This window comes from Macrobrachium rosenbergii, chromosome 25 (assembly GCF_040412425.1).
Source record: "Macrobrachium rosenbergii isolate ZJJX-2024 chromosome 25, ASM4041242v1, whole genome shotgun sequence".
Taxonomy (NCBI): domain Eukaryota; kingdom Metazoa; phylum Arthropoda; class Malacostraca; order Decapoda; family Palaemonidae; genus Macrobrachium; species Macrobrachium rosenbergii.
In genome coordinates, this window is record NC_089765.1 from 37,539,298 (window position 1) to 37,563,411 (window position 24,114).

Genomic DNA, 24,114 nt, shown 5'->3' on the forward strand with positions numbered 1-24,114 from the left:
CTCATAAGGGTGGTACTTCTCTTGCTTATGGCAATGGAATTGCGTGAATGTACTACACAATAAGAAAATCCAAAAAGGAAATGTGTCACAAAGCAGTAGGATATCACTTGAACAAGAACCACACACAAATCGAGATGGTTTATTGGTAAAACCCGACTCTCAGTTTGGAATTGTTACATACTTATATAATTTCATATTTCCGAATATACACAGTAAAAATATGTCAAGAAATATAAAATACTATATGCATATTAGTTGCCATCGTACATCTGTGATAAGACTGTGATGAGTTCAAAATATCAAGATACATAGATATATATTATTTTGATTTTATATTTTTTTTATAGAATGAACAAGCTCTTATAGAAAATGGGTAGTTTTAGTAGAGTGCTGAAGTAAATTTCTCACTTTCTACTATCCAGAATTGGCAAGTCATACAGACGTTGTACGACAATTTGATGCTCACAGGAAGATATCGAGATAACATAGATACATATTTACTCTGATATGATATTTTTGAGAGAGAGGGTCAGTTTTTATCGTTGGTAAAATGTATTTTAGTAAGAAAGTAAAGTATATTTCTCACTTTCACCTAAAAAGTCATACAGAAAGTTTGATATTTCTCACTTCACCTAAAAAGTCATACAGAAAGTCTGCAACAATTTTTTGCTCAATGCCGCTCAACTGCCAGTAAATGCAGTGAACAAAAATGTAAAAAAACCCACTTCAAAATTTTATTTAGCAATATTTCAGGACATGTTTGTTTAGAGATCTACTAGTCCAAAACTGTAACAAACTAAAAATCGATAATTCCTTGAAATTTGGCGATCGGCGCTCCCCTTAAATAGTTTGTTACATTGAAACTGTTTACCTTTACCAGATTTTACAATAGAAACTGAATTTTGTATGTTATTTGTATATATGCATATTAAAACACAATTTATTATTCCTGACAGTTGAGTTGTTGATGTTCTTTATAATGGAAAGTTGATGTTTTGATTTGTGGTTGCATTTTCTGATTATTTATTTTAATTATAAAAAAAAATTAACATTCAACAGGTGATCACATTTTCAGTTATATTTTCTTTTTACAGATACATAAATATTTTTATGATGATGCTATGCAGTACTAAATTTTCTAATGTGCACTCATTAACAGTTGAATTAACATTCGATATATTTGTAGGGGAACAGACTAATACTACCTCATCATTGCTCTAGACCAAATGAAAATCCTTCATATATCTGTTTTTCTTCCCTTATTGGTTAATTGTGGAAAGCTCATAACCAGCAATAAGAACAAAGCAGAGCTACTCATGAGGCACTGTACATGGTTGTTTCTCTCTTTGAAACTGCATCCTGAGCCACATCTCTCTAAATATGCTCTTCATTCAAGTAACATGGAAATTATCTAAGATAACCAAGACATTTGGGTTAGAGAAAATCTAGTGGGGTTTTCTGTAATTACCAAGGATTTCCGAGGTCCTTCCATCCAAACTCCTCATATTTTATGGTTTTTTTTTTTTATAGCCTTTTCCAAGATAAGCAAAAATTATGCAATCCTGCCAATCTTAACGGTTTTTTCAAGTCCTGATAGTTAAAATTAGCAATGTTCTCATAGGATGCTGAAAAGTTACTCTTTACTTTCTTATATATACTGTTCTTGGCATTGGAGAGACACCTCAATTTTGACTAGCAAAATAAAAAAATAATAGTAATAAGCTTGCGCCACTTTCCGAGTTGAAGGCTTTGTTTTTCACGGGTGTGCTGCACACATTCATCTGTTAATACATAGAAGTATTTGGGCTTCAGCTTATACAGCATCATGATCACTGTAATTTTTCTTCTTTTATTTTAAAATCCTTTCTTCTTTCAAGTTCATTGATTTTAATATTTAATAAGCTCTTCTGAAGTTGAACAGATTACCAAATAACCTGTACAGTATTAACTGCTCACCGTGTTTCAACAGAAATTTTCTTGCCAAACAGTTTCTCAGTGGAAGCAAATAGATGGGGCTATGGCTGGTGCAGTATTTTGAGAAAGGCTTAACAGAAATATGTTTAATCACAGACAGAGGAAAACTAAATTCCACATGCAGAAATAATAAGACATATGGAATAACATTTTATGCAGTTAAACTTTAAAAATGCCACAAGAACTGACATCACAAATAAAAAAAAAGTAGCATAAAATAAATAGCATCCACTCAATGCAATATTAAAAATATAAAATGGTTTTATAATCTTCAAAACCAGAAAATTGTTAGTAACACAAGAGTACATTTGAATCTAACAGTCTTGCTAGTGTGATTTACTGGTAAACCCTCTGTTCTTCTAATGTTCCCTTTGAGTCAGTGTCATATGAGGAGAATGAAAGTACCATTAATATTGATGTATAACATTTAAGTTATTATTCATTCATTGACTTGTACCGTACTCTGTCGATATGAGAGTGAATTTTTGTGGCCATATTTTTTTTGTTGTATATATTTTTCTTTATTTACTTGTTAACTAAGTACACTACATTCAGAGATCGGAGGTCATATACAGGAGCTCTGATTACTGTCTAGCAAAGATGACCTTCCTTTGGGGTTTGGATAGGCACGGTAAATTTCTGAGACTTGTTTCAGGAAAAAAACAGTATCTTCAAAGCTGAGGAATACAGTAAATAATTACTTCCTGTTAGCCAGTATGCTATGGGAAACAATTAGAGAAACTAGTGACATTTGTTAGTCTACCTAGTTATATCTAGGAAAACCTTGACATTGGGTATGGGTCCAAAATTGTACAATATGATTGTGCCCTTGAACTGGTTACTTGTAAGGCTGATAGTGTACAATTCCAGTTGTTTAGCATACCCACTGGTACAGCAGTCAGGTGAAAAAGTCCCCATCTCAATTAAAGCTCCATCACATACAAATGTATCAATTGTTTAACTGTTAGCTTATGCCTTTGAGCTAGAGCATTGTACAAAGAAAAAAATTCATATTTTGGCACAGTTAAGGGTTTTGTTTTCTTAGATCTATAAAAATTAAAGATTATTTCTGTGTTCCAAGCTTTTTTAAAAGCAAATGAAAATTTGGTGTTTCTCAACAGTTTGGATTAGTGATTGAGAAGAGTGAACCTAGCTTGCGCCCAGTTTTGACCCTCATGCACCATCTGTTCTTGGTTGATATTGTGGAAAAGAATATGGCAGATTTCATTGCATATGGCCTGGTCTCCCAAGAAACAGCTGCTCAGGTTAGTATTTGTTTGTATTTTAATCATGTCAGATTATGTAAAACAAAATGTATTTGAATTCAAATTTATTCCACTAGGCTGAATGAGAATATTTAGTTTGGAGACCCTACTTGCATTTTGTAACCATCTAAAATACTTTCAAGTGTGAAATTAATATTGTACTGTCTTTATACAGTAGTGACAATATATTCACATGAAGCAGTTAAACATATTCAGTACAATATATTTACATGAAGTAATTAAACATATTCAGTTTTCAAAATTAGAATCCTTTGCAGAGTTTTTCAATAATTATAGCAATTAATCTGCATGCTTTTGACAATTTTCTAAGTTTAAATGAAAATATTACTAAGTTAGCTGTTCAGGAAAGAATCCTATTTACATTTAGTCCTATATTATTTTATTGTCACTAGATTGTGGAGTAACTTTTAGGACATTGGTGGTTTTTTGAGTTAAACAAATTAACATTTTCCTCTGTTTCTAGGTTACAGAAACTTCTCGCAAGTTATGCCGAGCCCTGGCATCAGATGCTCTTGCCCTTTGCGATGCCTTTGCCATTTCAGATTCAATGCTGTCAGCACCAGCTGCTCTAGATTGGGTGAAATATAATGTTGGTGATAATCAGGGAGAACTTGAAGGATTTTAGTTTCATATTTTTCATTCTTAAAAAAAAGTTGTATTAGAAACAGTGAAGTACCATACCACTGCCTGAATTCTACTTTAACATTCTTGAAGTCAGTGCTTTGCAACTGCAGTTGTAGTGTTCTTATCTTATGTGTGTCTTATTAAGTACAAAGAACAACTTTTGTAATCATTATAACTTTATTAGATCAGATTTTATGAAATGTACATGAGTTTGAATAACTTGTCTCTTGCCTTTGGTGCTGTTAGCAATGAATGTAATTAATCCAATTACTTGGTAATGTAGAAATTCATTCAGTCTTCATACTTCCTGGATATTATCCAATTTTAATCAACATACAATGCAATTAGGTGTAAGGTTCTATAGCCCATAATGTATTATATAAAAAAGAGACAAATATAATTTTATATTCTAACTTTGTTTTATTTCATAGCTGTGTAAGTTCCTGCTGACTTTGTCCATAGCAGTCAACCTCAATACTTTGATTTCTCACATGAATACATGAGTATTATTAAGTAATATAATTATTTATATTACTTAATATTACAATACCCAATCAAGTCTTAAGCTCAAATAAAGTATTTAGACTAAATACAGATTGGATCAGTTGCAAAAATAGTTAAAGTATAAAAATGTTTAAATATTCAATAGCTTTCACTTCTTATCCTTCCTGCTACCACTCTTCTCACTCATTTCCAATTTTTGTCGTCTTCTTACACTTGCAAGAATATTTTCAAAATTAGTGGTCTTTTTCTTTGCACTACCCTTCAGTCCAGAAGTACCTGGTGTTCTTCGTGGAGTTATTCTTACAGTTGAAAGTTCTTCATCAAAATCAAAACCAGATGTGTCTATTCTGAAAGTAAAGTACTGGATAAAAATAGCTATACTGTAAAGGTTTCAATATATCATATGACTGACAAACATACAGGTATACTGTACGGTAGTAAGAATGTTCAAAATAAACAATCTTATGGGAATAACGATATTGTGTATATAAATCCAACACCTGGAATTCCAGTTCACCTTACATAAGAACACATGGTCATCCACATGCTGTCTTTTGCAAAATAAATGCCTTTCCTCTATTATTCTCCCAAACTTCCTGCCAATTGTCAATCTATTTGCACTTTATGAAAGCCCTGGTAATCTCATACTCCTGACCACTACACCCATTTACTTACAAAGTTAGTAATTTTTTTTTTTTTTTTTTTTTGGTGTATAAAAGGTATTTTATACCAAATCTTTTCTGTCTTATTCTAATCTATTATATTGGCCTCACTGAAATACTGCTACCCCTGCCAGAGTAGGTTACTGAAATACTGCTACCTCTACCAAGTACGTTACTGAAACACTGCTACCTCTGCCAAGTACGTTATGTTTCTGGTCTGCTATCTCTGTCTGTTAGCAGGATTACATGCAAACCAGTGACTGGATTTTAATGAAATTTTATAACAACCAATGGGCTACCACTTATCTTTGTTAACTTCTGGTGGATACTGATGAAGATTTGAAAACTCTTTATTATAGAAATCAAGCCAAATGTTCATCAATATCCAGAGGTTTAAGCCTTACAACATATAACTCACTGCGAAGAAGTAAAACACAATTGCTCAACATACTTTGCTTCCTCCTCTTCCTTTTCACTTTCCGAGTCATTCTGTGAGGGTGTTGGTGGTCGTCTTCCAAGCTCCCATTTCCATGTGATTGGAATACTACCATCCTTGGCCACAGCTTCATACAATCTTATGATTTCTGAGGGACATGGTTCTAGCCCTGAAAAGTCATACTAATATTAGGAAAAAATCAAATACAGTATATATTGTTGCTGTATAACAACATGAATTTGTACACTGGCATTGCATATTGGGTCAAAAAAGTGCTGCTGTTAAGCTATAATTCACTCACATATTCATCTCCTAAGCAAACTGAGCAAGACATCAATTCATACTTTAAATATCCTGCATTAACATACAGCAAACAGCCAAAATGAATTCCATTATTTTGAAGGTTCATTGATGTTACTGAATACTTTAGAAAAACATGGGTTATAATTTATCATCATAAATTTTATGTTGGCTTTTCCCTTTATGGGGTTGAATCAGAAACGTTTTCCCCACTCTTTATGTCCTGGAGTTTTCTACTTCATTTATACTCCTTTCCTTGACTTCCTGGCATTCCTACATGCCTCCATTCTACTACTTCCATATCTACTGCTTCTCTAGCCAACTATCCACTACCATTTCTCATGTCCAAATCATTCAAAGGATAGTGTTGGTAATCCATAGCAGGAGCCACTGAAACCCACCACAGGATGGTCCAAGTAACAGACATAGTAAAAGAAAGCCCAACACTGAGCTGTTTTTAAGTTAGAGCGCTCTCAGGGGAAACCTGATGAGAGAAAATGGATGAAACCATGTCTCTCCTTCTCAAGGCAAGGTTAGCCAAGAGGTCAGAGCTCTAGTGCACTGGGAAAGTCAATGCCTTTCCTTCTGATGTTCATAATTTCTGAAACTTGGCCTGCTTGTCCTTGGGCAAGACACCTATCACACAAAGTCTGCCAATATGTTCAATCAGAGGTTTAGTCATGAGATAGCCTAGAGAGATGCCATCGCAACAGACTCAATGGCACTAACCTCAAAAGCCAAAGAGGATGCACAAGCTTGGCAGTCTCTCCAGGGGAGCTCATTCTTATGCCCTCAGACTGACAAATCCAATGCAAGAGTAGTCTCTGTCCTCTGGCCCTTGAGCTGCAGGGGAGGAGCTTACCTGATCTGCTGAACTGCAAAGAAATCCCTGACCCACACATCGAAGCATTCACTTGGCCCAAGACACCAAGAGCAACCTGAAGCCAGGCCAACCTGACTGATGGTCTTGCCTCAGGAGCACACCCAAGGGTGAGCTCAATCAGCAAGATGGTGGCCAGCAGTGGAGCCGGGGAGCCCTCCCTGAGATTCTTATGCTCACAAATGAGCAAAATATTCTCCCAGAAATGCTACTCCAGCTAGGACTGTTGAGGTTCTTCAGGAATGTAATCACCCAAAAGCATGAGCTGGTTCCTCTCCAGCGAGGTAAGAAGAAATCTATTGTTTCTGCTCCCTTGCCCATTCCAGTTCTCAGTGTCTGGTCAGTATTCTGTGCAATAGGAGAAACACCATAAGACCTGACAGCATTGCCATCTGAATGCCATGTGGATAAGGAATCCATCGACATAACACATTCCCTATACTTGTTAGCTAAAGTTAAGTATATCTTAGTTTTACCAGACCACTGAGCTGATTAACAGCTCTCCTAGGGCTGGCCCGAAGGATTAGACTTATTTTACGTGGCTAAGAACTAATTGGTTACTTAGCAACGGGACCTACAGCTTATTGTGGAATCCAAACCACATTATAGCGAGAAATGCATTTCTATCACCAGAAATAAATTCCTCTAATTCTTCATTAGCTGGCCAGAGACTCGAACTCGGGCTTAGTGAGTGCTAGCCCACAACTCTAACGACTCGCCCAACGAGGAACTTATACTTGGTAGTATCTGGGCTAGTGGAAGGAGTAAGGGAATGGGCACAAACACACTGCCTTGCAAACGCAACTCCCAAGCATGTGGTGAACCATGCACATAAAAGGCTGAAGGACCAAACAAGGACCTGTTTTGAGAGTGCTCAGTACACACAATCCCAAGACCCTGCACATGCCAAGCAAGAAGGCAGCTCTGGTTCAGCCCAGTGTACCCCTAAGGAGGCACGGGGGAATGAATGAACAATTTTGAGTTATCTGGCATTGTGACAACTGGGTCATTGATGCCAATATCGATTAAATGAACAGCATAAATACTATAAATACAATAAACAGATATATAAAAAAACTGAAATATTATATTTTTGTAAGAAGACCAGCATCGATAATAAATCTAAAAATGCCACTGGCATCTTACACCACATCCTCTCCAAGGATCTTGGCAATGAACCTGCCATCCCGATCAAGAGCCTCAGAATGGTAAAGGCTTCTAATATCACCAAGACTGGGGCACTCAACCAGCAAGTGCCTCACAGTCAAGGGGACCAGACAATCCTCACAAAAAGGTTGATTCTCCCCGTCCATCAAAAAGGTGTGTGTTAGGTGAGTATGCCCAATCCTTAAGCAGCAAAGAGCAGTCTCCCATCTTCTAGGCATACTGCCATACTCCCAAGGAAATATAACATCTGTAATTTCTTTCATTTTATTTTCTCCTGTGCTCTTGACACAAATTAATTATAAATTTTCTAATGCTTGGGAAGAAATCATTATATAAAAGTGGACACTTCCTTGGGAGTAAATCTAGAGCTGCTGCTTTGGCCAATCTGTCAGCTTCTTCACTTCCATGCACACCAGCATGGGCCGGAACCCAACAAAAACTAATCTGTGTTCCTTTGTATAATAATAGGTGCACCCATTGCTGAATTTTTAAAACCAAGGGGTTAGTAGAGTTCAAAACATTGAGTGCCTGTAATGCACTCTTAGAATCACTAAAAATTGTAAAGTTTGTTTCATCAATAATTGCTACTTTTTCAATAGCATTTAAAATCCCAAGCAACTCTACCTTAAAAATAGATGTTAAAACAGGAAGCGCACCTTTGGTGCAAAACTTATTACTAAAAACTCCAAATCCAAATACACAAGTTGAATCCTTATGAACCTCACTGTGTTCCATAAATATGAAACGGATCTCTATATCTGTCATATTTTTCTTAAAACCATAAAAACATTTACAAAATGAAATTCCTATTAATTTCCATGGCAGGGTTACTGACATTTTATAAGGAAGCACCTCTTATCTACTGATATCAGCAGTGCCACGTTGTGGACATTTAGGATGCATCTCACAGTGCCTAAACTGTCTTTTGCTGTTGTAATTTGAAAGGCTTGAGAACTGGGAAGTCTCTGCATCCTATACCAGTAGCGAAGGATGGATGACTGGCGATGGAGTTGTAAAGGCAACTCCCCAGCATCAACCAACAGGCTTGATTGGTGAGGTCTTGAAAGCACCAGTGGCCAGTCTAATGCCTGCATGATGTATAGAGTCAAGCATTTTCAACCTGCTGGGGGTTGCAGAAGAGTATACTTCACACACGTAAAACAATTTCGATAAAACCAGAGCTTTATGCAACCTTAAAAGTACTTGACAGTCTGTACCCGAGGACGTGTGAGCTAAAACTTTAAAAATATTTAAAATCCTCTGACACTTTGCCTTTAACCCTTAAACGCCGAGCCTCTATTTACAAATGTGTCTGCTGTATGCCGGCGGGGTTTGGGAGTTAGCGCCAAAGCGGAAATGAGTTTTTTAAAAAAATCACAGCACGCTTAGTTTTTAAGATTAAGAAATCATTTTTGGCTCCTTTTTTTCTCATTGCCTGAAGTTTAGTATGCAACCATGAGAAATGAAAAAAAATATCATTATCATGTATAAATATTGGAATATATGACAGCGCAAAAAAAAATTTCATATATAATTGTATACAAATCGCGCTGTGAGCAAAACGGTTAAAGCTAATGAGCTATTTTATTTTCGTTGTATTGTACATTAAACTGCGATGATTTTGGTATATAACAAATTGTAAAACGATCAAAGCAACACAGAGAAAATATTATCACAAAATGATGCATGAATTCGTAACGCGCGGACATAAAAAAAAGTTTTTTCAAAAATTCACCATAAATCGAAATATTGTGCTAGAGACTTCCCGTTTGTTGCAAAATGTAGGTAAATGATTGAATATTACTAGAATGTAAGAGTTTTAGCTTATAATTGCATTTTTCGACCATTTCGGTAGAGTCAAAGTTGACCCTAGGTTGAAATTTCAGCACTTTTCATGATTTATATGAAAATATTTCAAAACTGATAAAAGCTACAACCATGAGTTATATTTTGTTGTATTCTACATGAAATTGCGCACATTTTCATATATAAAACTTTATGTAACGGCTAATATAAAATAGTGCAAAAATTACAGCAAAGTGACTAAAGAAATTCTGAGATTTTCAGTAGAGTTAGCGCGTGCGGAGGTAAGGAAAAAGTTTTTTTTTTCAAAAATTCACCAAAAATCGAAATATTGTGCTAGAGACTTCTCGTTTGTTGCAAAATGAAGGTAAATGATTGAATATTATTAGAATGTAAGAGTTTTAGCTTACAATTGCATTTTTTACCATTTCGGTCGAGTCAAAGTTGACCGAAGTTTGAAATTTTGGCACTTACCGTGATTTATATGAAAATATTTCAAAACTGATGAAAGCTACAATCATGAATTATTTTTTGTTGTATTCTACATGAAATTGCATACATTTTCATATATAAAACTTTATGTAATGGCTAATGTAAAATGGTGCAAAAATTATGGCAAACTGACTAAAGAATTTCTGAGATTTTCAGCAGTTAGCGGCGTGGACGTAAGGAAAAGTTTTTTCAAAAATTCACCATAAATCGAAATATTGTGCTAGAGACTTCTCGTTTGTTGCAAAATGAAGGTAAATGATTGAATATTACTAGAATTTAAGAGTTTTAGCTCACAATTGCATTTTTCGACCATTTCGGTCGAGTCAAAGTTGACCGAAGGTTGAAATTTTGGCACTTATCATGATTTATATGAAAATATTTCAAAATTGATGAAAGCTACAATCATGAATTATTTTTGGTTGTATTCTACACGAAATTGCGTACATTATCATATATAAAATGTTATGTAACGGCTAATATAAAATGGTGCAAAAATTACAACAAAGTGACTAAAGAATTTCTGAGATTGTAAGAGCCTGACGCCGTCTCTTCCAAACACGTGTGTTCACGTGTTCATCGTCCATCGGAGTGGCGAGACGCTTGGCATCTTCACAAACAGAAACATACACACAGTTTGATACAGAAGATTCGTTGGAATATTATGAGTACTTGATTAGAATGCTTGCATGGCAATGCAAGTAGTGGTGATTGTACATACATCAAGACAACAATGGTTAGGGAGAAACAGACGGAAATATTGTATGGTTGAAATCTCGTTACTTTAGAGAAAGAAAACAAGATGCTCTTGTTGTCTTGTCCACTCCGATGGACGACGAACACACGAACACACACGTGTTTGGAAGAGACGGCGTCAGGCTCTTACAAGATTTTCAGCAGAGTTAGTGCTGACGTAAGGAAAAAGTTTTTTTTTTTTAAATTCACCATAAATCGAAATATTGTGTTAGAGACTTCTCGTGTGTTGCAAAATGAAGGTAAATGATTGAATATTACTAGAATGTAAGAGTTTTAGCTTACAATTGCATTTTTCTACCATTTCGGTCGAGTCAAAGTTGACCGAAGGTTGAAATTTTGGCACTTATCATGATTTATATGAAAATATGTCAAAATTGATAAAAGCTACAACCATGAGTTATTTTTTGTTGTATTCTACATGAAATTGCGCACATTTTCATATATAAAACTTTATGTAACAACTAATAGAAAACAGTGCAAAAATTACGACAAAGTGACTAAAGAATTTCTGATATTTTCAGCAGAGTTAGCGCGGACGTAAGGAAAAAGTTTTTTTCAAAAATTCACCATAAATCGAAATATTGTGCTAGAGGCTTCTCAAGTGTTGCAAAATGAAGGTAAATGATTGAATATTACTATAATGTAAGAGTTTTAGCTCACAATTGCATTTTTCGACCATTTCGGTCGAGTCAAAGTTGACCGAAGGTTGAAATTTTGGCACATCGTGATTTATATGAAAATATGTCAAAATTGATAAAAGCTACAACCATGAGTTATTTTTTGTTGTATTATACATGAAATTGCACACATTTTTATATATAAAACTTTATGTAAAGGCTAATAGAAAACGGTACAAAAATTACGACACAGTGACTAAAGAATTTCTGAGATTTTCAGCAGAGTTAGCTGATGCTTTCTTTTGGGATAAGAAAGAAATTCGTGCATGCGCAGCTGGGTCACACTTGTAAACAAAAACAACAGCGTGATCCGTAAACTCCCAGCATCCCTCAAGGCGCGTGATTTAAAATTTTTTGCAAACGAGGCCTATAAGTATTTTTCCGCGAATATTTAAAATAACTTTTTGTAGTCAACGTATTTTACGTCCACTTGGCACCCGACAGACAACTTTTGTCGACGTAAAATACGTGCAGTCGGCGTTAAAGGGTTAAGCACTTCAGCATTTTGCAATGCAAACCTTCAACAAGACAGCAGCAGTCTGTTCGGACAGCATGACCACCCTGGCTTATATCAAGAATCAAGGAGGGACTCTCTTTTTAGCTCTACGAAACGACAAAGGATTTTCTTCTGTGGGCAAGAAGCAAAGAGACCCAATTAGTGACCCACTTCATTCAGGGGAGAATGAACGTCCTTGCGGACAAATTGAGTCGTGGCAAACAGGTTCTACCGACAGAGTGGACACTCAATCCACAGGTGTGCACCGACCTTTGGAAGCTGTGGTGAAAGCCATCTAGACCTGTTTGCGATGTCGAGGAACCATCGTCTTCCATTGTATTGTTCCCCAGCTCCGGATCTGCAAGCATGGGCAACAGAAGCCATGCTGCAGGACTGGTCGGACCTCGACCTTTACACCTTCCCTCCCTTCAGCATGGTGAGGGACGTGTTAAAAAAGTTCAACACACACAACAACGTGTTGGTGACTTAGTTGCTCCCTTCTGGCCACACAAGGAGTGGCTCCCCGATCTACTAAGCCTTTTGACGGACTTCCCAAGGCTACTTCCTCTGAAGAGAAATCTTCTCAAACAGCCGCACTTTCACCGATTCCATCAAGGGTTATCCACTCTCGCTCTGACAGGCTTCAGACTGTCAGGGAGCTTGTCAGAGCAAAAGGATTTTCCAGGAAGGCTGCACAGGCTATTGCTAAGTGTAGGCAACGATCTTCTACTGCAGTCTACCAAGCCAAGTGGGCAGTTTTTCAGAAGTGTTGCTGGGAGAGAAATATCTCCTCTTCTCAAACGTCTGTGACCCAAATCACAGATTTTCTATTACATCTTAGAACCTCGAAAGGACTCGCAACATCTACCATCAAGGGTTACAGAGCGATGCTGAGTTTAGTATTTAAACATAAAGGAGTAGACCTGTCTTCAAACAAGACATCAGCGATTTAATGAAACATTTTAATACTAGTAAGCAAGCAAAACCTTTAGGAGTCGCTTGGAACTTGGATGTGGTCCTTAAATGGCTGTCAGGACTACCGTTTGAACCTTTGGAATCATCGTCACTTCTGAATCTGACGAAGAATACCTTTTTCTTGATGGCAATGGCTACACCCAGGAGAGTAGTGAGCTTCATGCCATCGATAAAAGGGTAGGTTTTTCACAAGGCAATGCCGTATACTTACTGATTTTGGATTTTTTGGCCAAGAATGAGGACCCGACTAACCCTTGGCCTCGTTCTTTTTTCAATCAAGAGCCTGTCTGAAGTACTCGGTCCATCCAATCAAGAGAAAGCCCTCTGTCCTGTAAGAGCCTTGAGCGTATACCTTGAAAGAACCAAAAACCTTAGAGGTTCGGCATCGACTCTTTGGCATTCCGTGAAAGACCCCAGCCGTCCTTTGTCCAAGAATGCATTAACATTCTTTTTATGATCCGTGATTTTGGAAGCACATTCAGGAGTTCAAGATGATTTACTACCCTTATGTAAAGTAAAGGCTCATGAAATAAGAGCCGTGGCAACGTCTTTGGCTTTCAGACGTAATCTGTCTCTCTTCAATTTTGCAAGCAACATGTTGGAGGTGCAAGTCAGTGTTTGCCATGTTCTACTTAAGGGATATTAAAAGTGTACAAAAAATGCAGTGCAGTACTTTACGTCCATTCTTCGAGGCTGGCATGGTACTGGGGAATGAAGGACAGGAGGAAGGCCTTCTTTTCCTCTATCCACTCTCCTTGAATAAGGATAGTTGCACTTCTTGGGAAGTCTGGTGAACACTGAGTCACGAGTGTCACCAATCTGTATTTTATGGCTTTGGTTAAAATTTCGTGGTGGTGTAGGTTAACTTTATCTGGTCTTTGTTGTTCTACTGTACTGTGCCCAGGGCAAGGGCATATACACATATTTATGTGACCCTTTTGGATTGTAAGCTTTTGCAACCTGCGATTAACCTCACACGTTGCAAAGCACCCACTCAAGTCGAGGCGACCCTTGGCTCTACCGCCATGCTGATACAGGTCGAGAGGAGCTTCAACCAGAGGCAGTACCCATCTGCCGTTGCTCCCTCACCAGGTCAGGTTACAACAAGCATTTCAAGATGCTAGCTAACTTTCTATTCCAAATTCTCCTCCATATCAGAGTTTTTTGGGGTAGTACTGTATATGTCCATTCATCCCACCTCCAATCAATGTGGGATTCAGCTATGTAATTATTTGATAAGTTACTTATAAAAATGACATTTTTATAATAAAATAAAGTTTATATATACTTACCAAATAATTACATGATCAGAGCCCTCCCTCCTCCCCTCTCATGGACATAGAGCATGAACGAATTGTGCTCTTTAGTTATGTTGTACCTATTCTTCCCAGAAAGTGGGTGGGGCAGTATACCTACACCCAAAACAAAAGCGCGATACCGCGAATTTTGAATTTCGAGCTGCTGCGTAAAGTAGAAACTATAGCTATGTAATTATTTGGTAAGTATATATGAAAATTTATTTTATTATAAAAATGTCATGTTTGTTTCTTATTTTTTGTTATTTCTAAACACACAATGAAAATACACTCTTTGGCTTTAAAATGACACCAAATTTCATTAATGCCACACAAGGTATATAAGGTTACACAAAGCGATCAAAGAAAATTGATGGTAGGCACTTCTGCTCAGTCAGTGAAGGGTGAGTGTTCTAGCGCAAACAGATTTTGACCCTCCCCCCACCTCTGCACCCAAAAGGTTCATATGCTCACACTGATTTGGAGAAGTGAAATTAATCCATGCTTAACTACAACACCAGTAATAAGAATGTTTGTCTCAACTTTCACCAATACTGTATTACACCCTAGGCTAAATTCTTTGCTGGACAGATTTAACCCCACTAGATAGTAATAGCACTAACAAATTATAGAGGGATGAATAAATTTGTTTTTATTTAGCATTTCCCAACGTTTTGTGAGAGAGAGAGAGAGAGAGAGTGTAATTGTCGTTAGTGAGTGCTTCGGTTGTTGGAAGAGGGATGAGGTCGTTAGTTTGTTTACGGCGCTGTCTGTCTGTGGAATATATGTGAGGATTTTTCGGTTTTGGAGGCAGTTTTGAGTCAGAGCTAGTGCTGGTCAGTCGTTTTTTTTGGTCTAAAACAGTTTGTTTGTGTGCTGATGCAGAGTTGTTGTTTTTCCTTGTTAGTGTGCTGTTCTTGTTGCTGTATGTTCGTGAGTCGTGTGTTTTTCTGTTTTGGTTTGGTTTGTGTGGTTTTGTGTGCTGTGTTGGCGACCGTGGACGCCTTACTCCATCTTCCAGCAACCGAGGACCAGGGTGAGTGTTGTGTACTGTTTTTTTTTGTGGTTTTGAATTCCGCCACAAAATTACTTTGCCAAACTGGGCAGAAATACATTGAAATACATTCAAAGATCTTTAGATTGTCATAATAACCAACAGCAGTTCAGTGAGGAATTTACACTCAAGAATTGCCAGACAGCACAATATTCATTCTGCTTTGTCTGAAACATTCAAAAGGGCCTTCAGAATGATTTTGGCATATGGTATAAAAATGAGCTTACCATTTGGTGTTACTGAAAAGGCCTTGTCAACTTCCTCATCACTGCATTCCACTTGAAAGTTATCTTCATTCATTATTTATGTTGGCAGACTGATCTGTTTCCTGTAAATAAATTGGGAATTACTGTACTGAAGAAAATATTGAACATTATTCAGGTAATAATTTGAACTTTCTCAAATATGCAAAGCATACGGTTATTGTACAGGAGTATTTCCAGTGCCTGCTTGAAACAGCAGTTGAAACTTGGTGGCAATATAGTTAACTGGAGGTAGTCTGCACTCCCACATTTTTCATTTTGCACCAGGACCATGAGATAGGATCATGATGACAATGAAATTTGTGACAAAAAGAAAAATTTTAAAAGCAATTTATATTTCCTATGTATAAAAACAAGAGCCTTTTATACAAGAGTATTCTTGAACATAAGCTAGAGATTGGTTGAGTTCAGATAGGATATACTAAGTTTCTATGGCAATTTTGATCAAATTGCATACGTATACCTACCTGGGTAGCAGTATAAACTACCTCAGTTTTTTGGCAATTTTTTTTCAAAATACATACTTATACAGTAAACCCCAGTCTGCAATTGCTCCTTTACTTGGAATAGGCTAGCCCACACCTAACCACCAATTCCAGGCAGAAATGCCAAACTCCTCGTATTTGCATCAAAAACTCTCAAGGAAACTATCCAGTATTTGGTGGAATTTTACCCTAGTGCTAATATTGGTTTGAAACATTCCACAGGCTAAACTCACCTTAATCTGAATGAGAACTACCAATTGGATTAAGGTCCTTAAATTTCACTTGTTTTGAGTAATCTCCCACCCAAAAAACCCCTTTCCCACATTGGCCCCCAAAAGCGTAGGGTATGAAGGCGGGGTCCACTATCCAAAAGTATTCATTTGCCAATGAAACTAATGACAAAGGGTATTATTATGCTTTTCACCTGGTCTGTAACCCAACTATGAAACCCACACAGATAGGTAGTACGCAATGAGAGGAGTTCAAAACACCCCCTTCTTTCCATTCGCTAATTAATAGTTTCGGAGATATGACTGATAAATGTTGAAAAGTTACCAATATACGATAGAGCTATATAACATCATTTCCTGTTACTACCTTCCTCACATCGCTTGTTTTCTGTAACCCCTAGCATGTGCAGCACAACATTACCACTTGCCAGATCATACGAGCTTGCCAATAATCTTTCAAAATGCGGATAAGGCTTGAAGCGCTGTTCCGCCACGCCCAAACTGAAAGCAGAAATGTTAAAAAAATGACTGTTAAAAAAAGTAGCGTCACCTACACTGCTGGGTTATGTTGAGGTAGTGACAATCGGAAAACAATAGTTTTGCCGAAGACAATAACTCAAAACAAGAAAACTAACAGGAAACAATGTTTTTTTATGTTGGCTGGAGGCTTCCAAACAATGACCTTAGCTTTAAAAAATGTAGAAAACTAAGCATTTCCAAAAACAATAATGGTATGAAACATGCAAAAACCATCAAAACAAACAAGAAAAATATTGTGTAGCCTAAGAGGCAGTCTGGATGTACAGTATAATTTTACCAACAGGAGCACTCAAAACACACATTTAAACACAGGAGGGTGATATTTTCATGTCCAACATGCAATACTGGTTCTAAGTAAACAAATACCCTATACCTATTTGACATCTGTACTCGATTATATATTTAAAAGCAAGGTAGAACTATATAGTAGCTCCACGGCGGCGACTGCCCTCTAACTTAACTTTTCCTACAGTTTTTTGGCTGCTAATTATGAATTTACCTTTAATTTTTGGCACTCGAGTGTAATTAGCCTGTAATTAACCCCTGAAGTCCATCCAACAAGGGGTTTCCATATGCGATCTTCACAAGACAGAGCACGGGTACGTCTGTTTCGAACGGTTCATATCCCGTCCGGCAAGTGCAATAACTTGTTAACGTATGGGTACCCAACCCCCCACCGGGCCAGTACTAAACACAGCGAAGGGATGTTCCACTTGGCCGACAACAAACAGATGCACCGCCAGTATTAGAACCCCTAAAAGTGTAGAAAAAACCAACTGAAAAGGTAAAAACAGGGGCGGAGCTAATATATAGAATTACCGCAACCTAGGCTATACAGTCTGACGTCAGCATAGATTACTGGAATTGGAAAGTGAAATTTATGCCAGATGACAAACACTGGGACCTGTGAGGTCATTCTGTGCTGAAAATAATGTTGAAACAATAATTAGGAGGGGTGGACAGTACGGGTGAGAAAAAAAGAATACTGTATAAGGCAAATGGAGGTAGGCTATAGGCCTAGTATAAGGAATTAAAAGGGTTGCAGCTAGGGGCGAAGGGACGCTGCAAAGAACCTTGAGTAATGCCTACAGTACACCGCATGAAATACACTGACGGCACTACACCCTTACGGAGAAGCCTAGATTATGTTGTCCTAACCACAAAATCAATTCGGCTAATGGTCGGAGTAAGTTCTTCGTCCTAGACTTACCCGATATCCAGTAAAGTCAACCCTGTATCGAGGCCTATTTCATCACTTGAATACAAATTATCGGTGGTAGAAGAAGTTTCCTATATTTTATTACGGTAAATGAGTTATGCAGAACACCATAACATTAATTACCTAAGTCTCTGGGTTTATGGTATCTGTTTAACTTCAGGCAAGCAGTAGTATTAGTAGTAGTCAAGAGTATTTGCCGCTGAAACGGTTCTCGTGTTGGTTCCATTTTGCCTGTAGCTGTGCTTTCTTATTTTCTCTATGGTACCATATATTTTTTATAAACTCTTTTCTGTTTTCGATTTCCCCTCTAGACAGATCTGAGAATGGTGAGATGTTAGCTATTAGCTCGTCTTTATCTTTCAGATATGGTTGCGGAATGAATCTAAATGAGTTCATACTGTTATGTGGTGGGCAATAAAATAAGAAAATGTTAAAGGTTGTCAATTACCTCTTCACCATATAAACATTTAGTTTCTTCCCCCGGTAACCTTTTCCTGTCATTTAGGTCTAGCATGTTCACTTTGGCTCTGCTAATCAGCGTAGTTTTTCGATTCCTAATGTAAATCGTTGGCTGAACAGATTCCTGTCCAAATCAGTCATCCAGCTCCTTTATTACAGGCTGCCTTAGGGAGAGGTCTTGCGCTGGCACAAGGCTGGCATAATTTAAACCAACCGATCTACTAATTTCCGACTGGCTTTTTCAGAGCTTTAGTGAAGTGCAGAATTTCTCGCAGAGTGCTTTTGAAGCTTGAGTGGAACAAAACTGCTGTTTTTTCTTTCTTTTTAAAACTGATTATGTTGTAATAAAAAAAACACTATTGGTAGATAATATTGGTTATGGTGTGCATTTGATGCGTTGTATTATAAAAAAAAAATGCGTAAAGTCACCACATCGGCGCCAGCGTAGTGTTTCGGCGGCGCCATTAATTAAGTCTCCGCTGAGCATGTTTTCTTTGGTGACTTCCCATTTTCTTCAAACTCAGTCACGCCTAAAACGTGCCAGGTCACGCATTTTTAACCATTTTTTACTTTATACGTATTTATACAAATGTCACACATTGTGTATCATATGTTTCTTCATTCACAGGCATCAAGACTGTATCCATATTGAAGTTCTGTATGTTTTGTATTGTAAATTGTACTCGTTCACTGCATATTATTGTTTATTGTTTCGACCTCAGGTCACAGTCAATTCCATTGTCTTTCGCGGCCCGGCGCCAGTCGGCCGCTATATAAACTGCCTGGATCTGTAATAAAGTAGCAGTAACTTTTACCTGCTCGTTTCTTTGACACCTCTTACAGTGGTGACCCCCGGAGTATCCCGGAGCCATTAACGGACCGACACGGCGACCTAGTCTTGGCTCCAGGATTCCTCCAAAACGCTCTTAGCGGCCTAAACACGGCGCTGTAACCAGCGTTTGAGCGTGCTGACTCTCGTCGGCGTACCCCACCAGCGTCACTAGCGGAACCACACGGCGCACGAAAGTGAGTACTGACGCGAGTACCTCACTCCAGTTAGAGATCAAAGGAGCGAGCATGGACGCGGGTATCCCCTCCTTCATGCAGTTAAACGCGGACTCGGAGGTTTACCTACCTCCCATCACACCCGCGCCCGCCCTCGCATCGAGGCCCTCCCACAACTCCACACCAGCGCCCCAAACACACGACGGCCGGGCAGCACAATCGCGGGCCGCCCTCACCGTAAAGCTGCCGCCTTTTATGCAGGGGAACCCATCGATGTGGCTGCGCAGGGTGGAGAGCCACTTCAGAGTGGCAGACCTGACGGACGAAATCTTACAGGCCGACACAGTGCTCAACGCCCTTCCGGAGGACGTGTACAGAAAACTCATCTCGCGAGTACCCGAAACACATGTAAAGTCACCAATTCGGCGCCAGGATAGTGTTTCGGCGGCGCCATTAATTAAGTCTCCGCTGAGCTTGTTTTCTTTGGTGACTTCCCGTTTTCTTCAAGCTAAATTAGTCACGCCTAAAACGTGCCAGGTCACGCATTTTTATCATTTTTACTTTATGGTATTTATACGAATGTCACACATTGTGTATCACATGTTTCTTCATTCACAGGCATCAAGACTGTATCTATATTGTGTCTCTGTATGTTTCGTATTGTAATTCGTACTCGTTCACTGTATATTATTATTTATTGTTTCGACCTCAGGTCACAGTCAATTCCATTGTCTCTCACGGTCCGGCGTCAGTCGGCCGCAATATAAGCCGCCTGGATCTGTAATAAACCAGCAGTAACCTTTACCTGCTCGTTTCTTTGACACCTTTACAGTGGTGACCCCCGGAGTATCCCGGAGCCATTAGCGGACTCACACGGCGACTCAGTCTTGGCTCCAGGGTTTCTCCAAAAAACGCTCTTAGCGGCCTAAACACGGCGCTGTAACCAGCGTTTGAGCGTGCTGACTCTCGTCGGCGTACCCCATCAGCGTCACTAGCGGACCCACACGGCGCACGAAAGTGCGTACTGACGCGAGTATCCTACTCCAGTAAGGGGGTCAAAGGAGCGAGCATGGACGCGGATATCCCCTCCTTCATGCAGTTAAACGCGGACCCCGCGGACTCCGAGGTTTACCTACCTCCCATCGCAGCCGCGCCCGCCCCCGCATCGAGGCCCTCCCGCAACTCCACACCAGCGCCCCGAACACACGACGGCCGGGCAACACAATCGCGGGCCGCCCTCACCCTAAAGCTGCCGCCGTTTACGCAGGGCAACCCATCGAGATGGCTGCGCAGGGTGGAGAGCCACTTCAGAATCGCGGACCTCATGGACGAAATCCTACAGGCCGACACAGTGCTCAACGCCCTTCCGGAGGACGTGTACAACAAATTCATCTCGCGGGTACCCGAAATACTCACCCTCACATACAGCATTACAAAAAAGTTCCTCCTCGAAGCTTGCTCCCTGCCCATCGCCGAACGGGCCGCCCGTGCTATCGACCTTGCCAATAACCCACGCCACGACCTCGAGCCAAGAGACGCTTGGGGCATGGTCGTAGATCTCCTGTCAACACCAGTCTCGGGTGACACGAACAAGCGGCAGGAGATAAGCTTCGTACGGGAAATTTTCCTTCGCCAACTCCTCCCGGAAGTACGCAACCAGATCGCTCACCCCTACACCATGCCTGTCGAGGACCTCATAGAGGCGGCACAACACCTCACAGACTCCGTCAAGGCTTCACAACGGCTAAAACCGGCCACTCAGCCGGTCAGCTCCGTCCAGCCTGAAGAGGACGTAGAGCAGCCCGTCAACGCCATCGCCAACAAACGTCCACCGAACCACAGTAGACGGTGGTCCCGGGCTTCTGTCGCTATCACAAGTGGTTCGGAAAGGACGCCCGAAACTGCCTGCCGCCCTGCTCGTTCAACCGTTCAAAAAACGGGGGTGGCGGCCAGCAGGACAGGCCGCCATGGCAGCCGAAGAACCCAGGGCCTCAAAAACAGTAGGTTTCTACGTCCGCGACACCGTCTCCGGCAGGATGATGCTGGTCGACACAGGAGCCTTCAAGTCGGTCTTCCCAGCATCCAGAGAGGACCGCAACCAGACACCAGACCCGGCCGCCTTCCTGACGGCCGCCAACGGAACCCCCATCCTCTCCTACGGCACCAGGCTCCTGTCGATCTCCATCCTTGGCCAGAATTACTCCTGGGACTTCATCGTCGCGGACGTAGGAACCCCACTCCTGGGGGCCGATTTTCTGGCGCACTTCGGCCTGCTAGTCGACGTGGGGCGCAAGCGCCTCCTCGATCCCGACTCCTGCCGATCTCTCCCGTTAACGGCGGGACCCAGACCCACCATCAGCGCCGTCGCCCCCACCAGTACGCACACCTTCTGTCGGAGTTCCCGAGGTGTTTAAGCCCGAGCCGCCCAAGTCCCCGGGCCCCAGCCAAGCACGGCATATACCACCATATAGTGACTAAAGGGCCCCGACACATGCGGTTCCGCAGGCTTCCCCCTCAGCGCCTGCAGGAGGCGAAAAAGCATTCGCGGAGATGGAACGGATGGGCATCTGCAGGAAAGCCTCCAGTCCATGGGCCTCCCCCTCTACATGGTGCAGAAACCGGACGGCTCCTGGAGACCCTGCGGCGACTACAGACGGCTCAACATTGCAACGGAGCCCGACCACTACCCTCTGCCCAATATGCAAGACCTCACGGCCTCCTTTCATGGGGCCAAAATATTCACTAAATTGGACCTTCTTAAATCTTATTTTCAGGTACCTGTTGCGCCAGAGGACATACCAAAGACAGCCATCATCACGCCCTTCGGGTCCTATGTGTTCGCCTTCTCCACCTTCGGGCTGAGGAACGCCGGGGCCACCTTCCAGCGGCTCATGGACAGCATCCTGGGGGACCTAAAATTCTGCGTCTGCTACGTCGACGACATTCTCATATTTTCCAGGTCTCACAGCGAACACCAGAGGCACATCAAAGCAGTCCTCCAGCGCCTCCAAGAAAACGGCCTCGTCGTCCGTTTTGACAAGTGTACATTCGGCGTCCAGAAAGCAGAGTTCCTGGGTCACGAGGTATCTCCGACAGGCGTCCGCCCTCTTACATCGAAGGTGGCAGCCGTAGCAAAATTCCCGATACCCACCTCCATCAAGGCCGTCCAGGAGTTCCTTGGGATGGTCAACTTCTACAGGCGCTTCATCCCGGGATCGCGCACACCACGGCCCCCTGACGGAAGTCCTAAAGAGGTCAACCGAAGTCCCTGTCTTGGGGACCCAGCCAGCAGCAGGCCTTTTCCCGGACGAAGGCCGCCCTCACCAAGGCAACCGCCTTGGCACACCAGGATCCCAAGGCTCCCCTCCAGCTGACGACGGACGCCAGTAACGTTGCCTGGGGTGCTGTTCTGGAGCAAATTATCAACGGCGCCCCCCAGCCCATCGCCTTCTTCAGCAAGAAGTTCAATCCCGCAGAGTCCCGATACAGCACCTTCGACAGGGAACTCTGCGCGATGTACCGCGCAGTTCGGCACTTCAAGTTCCTCCTGGAGGGGACGCCCTTCACAATCTTCACAGACCACCAGCCACTGGTTCACGCTTTCACGAAGCAAGGGGACGCATGGTCTTCCAGACAGCAGCGCCACCTCTCAGCCATAGCCGAATTTACCTGTTCCGTCAGGTACCTCCCGGCAAGAAAAATCCGTAGCAGACGCCCTCTCCAGAGTCGAGTTGAACGCAGTGCAGCTTGGTGTAGACTACCAGGACCTTGCCAGAGAACAGGCCGCCGACCCAGAAACCCCAGCATACCGCACCGCCATCACATCCCTCAAGTGGCGGGACGTGACCCTCGCCCCCGGAGGTCCCAGCCTGCTCTGTGACATCAGCACAGGCCAGCCCCGCCCTTTGGTTCCAGCCTCACGCCGCCGCCAGGTATTTGACATCATCCACGGCCTCTCACACCCCTCCGGCAGGACCACGGCCAAACTGCTTTCAAAAAAGTTCGTCTGGCACGGGGTGCAAAAGGACGCCACAGCCTGGGCAAAACAGTGCCTGCAGTGCCAGACCAGTAAAGTGGGTCGTCACACGCAGTCGGGGGTAGGCGAGTTCCCACAACCAGGGCGCCGCTTCGGCCACATCCACATCGACGTCGTCGGGCCCCTTCCCCCATCAGGCGGATCCAGATACCTCCTCACGGTGGTAGACCGTTCAACGCGGTGGCCCGAAGCCACGCCCATGCAAGAAGCCACCGCCAGCGCGTGCGCCGCCGAGGCCCTGCTCTCCAGCTGGGTTAGCCGCCGGGCGTCCCGGACCACATCACAACCGACAGGGGCCCCGCTTTCCTCTCCGAGCTGTGGTCTGCCCTGGCTCAACTGCTGGGAACCACGCACCACACCACCACAGCATACAACCCAGCGGCCAACGGCCTGGTCGAACGGTTCCACAGGTCCTTAAATCATCCTTCATGGCCCGCTGCACCGCCGAGGACTGGAAACATCAGCTGCCGTGGGTCCTCCTCGGGTTGAGGACCGCCCC

The 24,114-nt window shown here is 41.5% G+C and overlaps 3 protein-coding genes across 15 annotated transcripts in view; 2 read left to right on the forward strand and 1 right to left on the reverse strand.

Moving 5' to 3' along the window:
• LOC136852575 (uncharacterized) overlaps positions 1–4,297 on the forward strand; it is a 101,572-nt gene extending 97,275 nt beyond the window's left edge. For both annotated transcript variants that reach the window (XM_067127385.1, XM_067127384.1), the window contains exons 13-14: positions 3,096–3,239; positions 3,724–4,297. In XM_067127385.1, the coding sequence (XP_066983486.1) occupies positions 3,096–3,239; positions 3,724–3,885 (306 nt within the window). In that variant the 3' untranslated portion in view covers positions 3,886–4,297. The remainder of the gene's footprint in view (positions 1–3,095; positions 3,240–3,723) is intronic.
• Pa1 (PTIP associated 1) lies at positions 1,864–18,356 on the reverse strand. Of its 12 annotated transcripts, none has more exons than XM_067127396.1 (5): positions 18,239–18,347; positions 16,778–16,857; positions 15,606–15,706; positions 5,502–5,655; positions 2,114–4,735 (listed from the first exon to the last, which is right to left on the reverse strand). In XM_067127396.1, exons 3-5 carry the CDS (start codon positions 15,676–15,678, stop codon positions 4,537–4,539), a joined length of 426 nt encoding a protein of 141 aa, XP_066983497.1. In that variant the 5' UTR covers positions 15,679–15,706; positions 16,778–16,857; positions 18,239–18,347; the 3' UTR covers positions 2,114–4,536. The 12 variants fall into 12 exon arrangements, with proteins under 12 accessions (XP_066983488.1, XP_066983497.1, XP_066983494.1 ...); XM_067127393.1 differs by having other exon boundaries at positions 16,785–16,857; positions 18,239–18,346; XM_067127388.1 differs by having other exon boundaries at positions 16,724–16,857; positions 18,239–18,345.
• The window catches only part of LOC136852576 (uncharacterized protein DDB_G0283697-like), a 45,554-nt gene continuing 36,708 nt past the window's right edge, over positions 15,269–24,114 (forward strand). The window contains exon 1 of the mRNA XM_067127386.1: positions 15,269–15,366. The gene's annotated coding sequence lies outside the window, so the exon portion shown is untranslated. The remainder of the gene's footprint in view (positions 15,367–24,114) is intronic.